Source organism: Polistes fuscatus, unplaced genomic scaffold (assembly GCF_010416935.1).
Source record: "Polistes fuscatus isolate 324 unplaced genomic scaffold, CU_Pfus_HIC Scaffold1, whole genome shotgun sequence".
Classification (NCBI taxonomy): Eukaryota; Metazoa; Arthropoda; class Insecta; order Hymenoptera; family Vespidae; genus Polistes; species Polistes fuscatus.
Genome location: NW_025112997.1, coordinates 12,451,565 through 12,457,564, shown reverse-complemented (window position 1 = coordinate 12,457,564; position 6,000 = coordinate 12,451,565). Strand labels below are relative to the sequence as shown.

General features: G+C 37.2%; 1 protein-coding gene across 8 annotated transcripts in view; it reads right to left on the bottom strand.

Moving 5' to 3' along the window:
• Nucleotides 1–367: 367 nt before the first annotated feature.
• Nucleotides 368–6,000, bottom strand: part of LOC122520827 (follistatin-A) — a 42,572-nt gene continuing 36,939 nt past the window's right edge. For 7 of the 8 annotated variants that reach the window (XM_043641159.1, XM_043641136.1, XM_043641152.1 and 4 more), the window contains 2 exons: nt 4,127–4,435; nt 368–2,096 (listed from right to left, as the gene is read on the bottom strand). In XM_043641159.1, coding sequence (XP_043497094.1) covers nt 1,975–2,096; nt 4,127–4,435 — 431 coding nt within the window. In that variant the 3' untranslated portion in view covers nt 368–1,974. The remainder of the gene's footprint in view (nt 2,097–4,126; nt 4,436–6,000) is intronic. The other variant, XM_043641177.1, reaches the window with a different exon arrangement.

Here is a 6,000-nt window from a genome sequence, read left to right as displayed (position 1 = left end):
ATTCCGTGCTCCGTACAGTTAAATGACGTATCTTAATTTACAAGTATATAAATATAATTTATAACGGCAATGAGTTTAACAAGAATCATCTAATATAGCTGCCGGTAATTATATATTAATGAGATTTAAGTGAAAAAAGTTGAAACAAGAAAAAGAAAAAGTAATTTTACTTTTTAATTTATTTTATATTACAATTATTTGTATTATAAAATAAATAAAAAAAAGTATAAATTATTTTACAATTTTCATGACTTATAATCTATTGTTATTACGATCAGGACATGGATACGCAAGATAATATATTTTATTGAATTAAAAAAATAACGATGATTTACTTTGATTTAAAAGGATAATAAATAAACGTGCGTGAATCGTCGAATCCTTTTTATTGTTAGAACAAATTTTCTTTTTTTTTCCTTTCGACCGTCCAATTAGTAAGTCGAGCGTCCATCCTTGTATAATAAATTGAAAGAATAAATATTGACTCGCGCTAAAATTACTCGTCTATCTAATGTTAATAGTAAACATGCAGCTAATCATCCTCGATAACAATGTTTGGACGACGAGGACGATGTGGGAGGAAGAATAGGGTGCTAAAATTTAACGCTTTCTTCGCGATCGATCATCTTCACATCGTGAAATTCGTGAAATTCACGTTCACGCGATATTTCGAACGACAACGACAAAGATAAGTGAATTTTAAGAACGAACAAGTATAGTATGTATGCGTATGTCAGCGTTAAATTGTATTATTCGTAATCAGTTAAATCGTGAAACATCAGGTTTTACTCAAAATAAAATTAAACATTTTTTCGGGAAAGTATATATAAATAAAATTTTGTCATACCTTTCAGTTAGTTGTTTTATATGAAATAATTGGGATAAAATATTAATTCACAAGAGACGAGTAGTTGAAGTATCAAATTGAAATTTGATCCGTCTTTAAAGTCTGTTTTTCTTGTTACAACAATGCTTTTAGTTATTTATTCTTATATCTTCCTGTAGTTTGAAAATAAATATTCTGTCAATCGTGCTGTTTTATCGGATTTCAATTTTATACCTTACCTATTCGCTTCCTTGTATATAAATTCATATATTACCTGGTTGAAATATATCATTCCGCCTTTTTTCATATTTAAACAGATCAGTGTAATTATTTTAGGGTTTAGGTAGTCGTTTCACGAATTAATGGATTTCACAAAATAACGCCAATATATATATATATATTACGTCGAGAAGAGTCATCGGTGGGACACGCGTGCGATACCTTTTATCGTCACTTTTATTTATCATCCTTCGTATTTTTCTCAAGCAAGTTTGTCGCAATTGAAGAATTCTTTCTCGTGGTGAATGGTGGTTGGTGGTGATGGTGGTGCATCGTCGCCTCATGACTCGACTTTCTTAAGATTTTATTTTCGGTGGGTGATTTTCACTTCTTCTTCTTCTTCTTCTTCTTCTTCACTTTTACTTTTGTTTCATTTTTCTTCTTCGTGTGTCCACGTTATTTGGGGATTTAAAAGAAGAGTCTTTTTAAATTTTCTTTCAAAAATCAAACGAGATCCTGTTTTTCTTTCTCACCGTATGAATATAACGCGAACTTCTCTTCAAGAGGCATACAAACTTACATACATACATACATGCATACATACATACATACATACATACATACATACATATACATATATATATATGTATTTTATATTTTCCCCTTTCACTCGTATCTTTTCTCACCGATATATAAATACATACTACATGTATACATCTATGTATGCGTGTATATGTATATCTCTATATACACACATATATACATATCGGACATGCATAGTCATGGAATTTTCGTGAAAGGGATCATTCGAGTCTCGAAAGAAGGGACAACTTTTATCTTTCCGATTCATCATTCGTTAAGACGATTCGACTTGTTTGCATTTTTATCTATCCTACCATTCGGGTTATGGTTGTTTAACTCGAACCGCGCTACGTCGATGCCAACGTATGATGTTGTTGGAAAGTCTTAGAGGATTCTGAATCTTCCTCCGAGATTTTTCTCTCCTCGTCTGCCAAATCTACGCCATAGTTGCTCGACGTGTTGTCCTCTTCTGTAACAAAAAATTTCAACATTTCGCCTCTTTATATCGATATTTCACTTGTTGTTTCTTTTACGAATGTAATAAAATATAATGAAATCAACAAGAAAAAAAGAAAATCCCTCTCCCTCCCTTTCCCTCCCACAAACAAGATATAAATAAATATAAATCGGGAAAATTAAATGAAACTAAAAAGAAAATAACGAAAAGAAGGATATAAGATAAGAGAGAATGAAAAAAAATATGTATAATAAATAATTCCGATAGAGGAAAACCTATAGTACTGTATATAGTCTCGTTGAATAGGTTAACACACGGATCCTAATCGCGTCAGACGACAAAAGAAATAGTCTATTATGAATCGATGCACGAACGACTTTCCTACTTCCGTGTTACACGCGCAACAGGTCCTTGCATCTCTCACCAACACACGGGTTCGCACCGGCGCGCAACGAGTGCGCTAGGTTGCTGTTAACAAAGTGGAAGGGGGTAGGGGGATGGGTGGGGGTGGGTGCTGGTGGGGAGGTGGAATGAACAGCGCGACGACTATTGTTACGTGTTTTGTCGTGCAAATCGATTTCCTACCTGTTCGTCCCGCGCTTTATTCGCCGATTGAAAACCTTCAAAAGATGTAGAATTAAAAAAAATAAAAAAAAATAAAAGAACAAAAACGCATCTAACAAAAGATACAAATAGATGACGGAAGGATAAACAAAAAAAAAAGAAAGTAAATCAAAGAAAAGAACGGAAATGCGTTACGAATTCGAATCCGATAGGTATAACGATTTAAAAAGAAACCTATTATGTATGACACGTTACGTCACATTTGAAAGATTAAACTAAACTCGTTAAAGGACATTGTGAACATATTTTCTACATTTCTATTGTTCGTTTTCACTTATGGTTAGACGAGCCTTTAAAAACAGTTCCCTTCGTTCTGTGCTCTAAACATAATCAATTGTAGCATATATTTTACAATTAGATTGAGTAAAATCCTTTGAGTATTTCATAGATTGACTGGGCAATGTACGAGAAGAAACATGCTTAAAAGATATATATTGCCAGATCTTAGCGGACAATTCTAATAGAATGCCTGGATTCTTTTACATTGACCGTAACGTATACACAGGTAACATGCGGAAATATTATTATCCGCAGTTTTGCGAAATGTAGGATACTTAAAACAAGATGAAAAAAAGATATATTAGCGAAAGTATTTGAGAAGGGGAAAAATCTCAATACGATTTCTTTTCCGGTTCTCCGATCTGGGTGCTGATTTGGACGTTTGGTTATTTCTTGGTGTTTCTTAGTGTGCGTTGCCTGGTTGCGTGGGCGCGTTTATTTGCAGACGCGACTTGAGCAAAGCGAATTCCACGCTGGATTACCCTGCCGATCGGTCGTTCGTTCGAGAGAACGGCGGCGCTTGAATGGCCCACGCCATATTCTGAGAGTACTAGAGTAAAGAAGAAGAGAAGAGAAGAGAAGAAGAGAAAAAAAGAGAAAAGAAAGAAAGAAGGAAGGAAAGAAAGAAAGAAGGAAGGAAAGAAAGAAAGAAAGAAAAAAAATAAATAAAGAAAGTAAGCAAGCAAGCAAGCAAGCAAGATGAATAGATCGATGATAGTCTAGGACCGAAAGAGATCTAGACAAAAACCCGAAGAGAAGAAAATTTTCTCGCGGCGATAGTTGGTGGTGGTGGTGGTGATGGTGATGGTGGTGATGCGTAGTGGTGGCAATGGCGATGGCGAAATCTAAAATAAACGATTCGTCGTCGTCGATCCGAAACGAGCTGGATAAAAATAAACTAATGTAAGCGTCCTTTATAGTTGAAAGCCTAGAGCACGGAAAATCGACGATTCTACGAATAGAGTCTTTACTTATCTTTACATGTGTATATGTATATTATACATATATACGTGTAAGTACGTGCTTGCTAGTAGCGTTCTAGCGTACGTGCGTGCGTGCGTGCGTGCATACGTGCGTGCTAGCGTGCGTGAGTGTGGGTAAACGTGTAGGCTCGAGCCTCGTTTGGATTGGTTGCTCACCGATATAAAGGGGAGATGTGTCGTAGGCGTTGCAGGGTCCGGCATGTCGCGTCTCGAGAACGAAGCCGGTGACGCAGGCGTCCTTGACGATGTGACACCAGCTGGGATAGGTGATGTTGTTGGTCGCGCACAGCATGGTCGTCGATGGATCTCGATCCCGATCACGATCGCGGTGCGTCCGGTTCCGGACGCGTTCCCGCTTCCGGGGGCAACGGTACGTGCAAGTCACGCAACGCGGCCGACCGGACTTTATCTCCGTCAGGCAGGTCTGCCCCTCTCGACAGCGAATCGTCGTGCAATCCGCGTTCTCTGCGGAACAAACAGGAAAACGCGCGACTCGTTAACCGTCAACACCTCCCACAAATATCAAATGATCTACTATCCTCCTATATTCGATCATTATTTTCTTTTTCTTTTTCTTTTTCTTGTTCATTCTATTTCCTACTTATAAAAAGACGCGAACTTTATAAATGTTTGATAATGTAGAATAAGAGAAACGGTCACCGATCAAGATTGTTCGTATCTCTTTATCTACGTACTCTTACGTCGTAATTTAAACGAGGTTTGCCTTACCACGTTGTAGCGTGTAGACGATTGCCGCAATAATAAGTCGTTACACCTACTTGGGTCAATAATCTATTTCTCACGGAGAGTAAGTATGAGAAAAGGGGGGGGGGTTGAGCTAGGGCTGGAGCTAGGGGGGAGGGTTTTAAGAAGGGAAAGGTTATATACTACGGTTTCTATGAGAAAATTTCTCGGTCATCATTTGTTTTCCTTTTTTCCTTTTATAGACGATTTGTCATTCTCGATAGAGATTGGTTGTTTGGAAAGGAAAAGAAAAAAAAAAGAAATACTTATTGATTAATAAATATTCTTGATAAAAAAAAGAAAAGAAAAACAGAAGAAAAAAAAAGAATTTAATCCGTGTCAGAAAGAAAAGAATAACTACTCGATCTTCCGACCGAAAGACGCCTAGTTCTAATAGAAAAATCGTTAATAAACGACGCGTGGAACGACCCTCGTCATCGTGCTATACTCGATTAGCCTAATGCTCGGGTTCTATGGTACATACGTCTAACGACCGCGAGATCGTTCCTAGCTACGACGTTATGCAATGGCTTGGAAAGAGGGGGGAGGGTCATTGAACGTTCAATCTCGCATGACATTGACACAGCATCGTTAACGTCGATTGGACTGCGGGTGGTACCACGAGCGTTGTTTCCTTTTCAATCGCGTGATTCACACAAAGGTACAATTCATTCTGACATGAGAGGGAGGGAAAGGGGAGGGGAAATGTCTTTATCTCCAACCCCTCGCTGTATAGCGTTCGAAAGAGAGAAGGAATTCGAAAGATCCGAAAATCTGGAATAGTAAACGTGTGCCGACAATTGTGATGAACGTAATAATTAATTATAAGTTACGAAATTGAAAATAAAATTTCATTTTTTTTTATATGATTTATTTAAATAATATATCATTGTAATGTCATCGAATAATTTGAAAAATCAATTTTTGTTTTATAGAATATTAGCTCACTGTCGTAATTATCGGCACATTATAGGTGGGGGAAATAGGAAGAAGAAGAAGAAGAAGAAGAAGAAACAAAATGAAAAGAATAAAGAGAAAAAATAAAAGAAAAGAAAAGAAAAGAAAACGAAAATTGAAAGAGGACGAGGAAATCACTCGACGCGTTCGTTGATGATGGCGGGTTATCCCTCGAGTGGTGCGAGAAGAGAATCTCGATGAGGGAAGAGAGCAAGAAAAGAGCCGGTGTAAGAGAGTGTGGAGTTGGAGAAGGAGTGTCCGAAAGGAAAGCTCGGATGGTTCGTTCCGAGCACATATTAAAGAAGGTATATTTGCAGACACGTGCACTT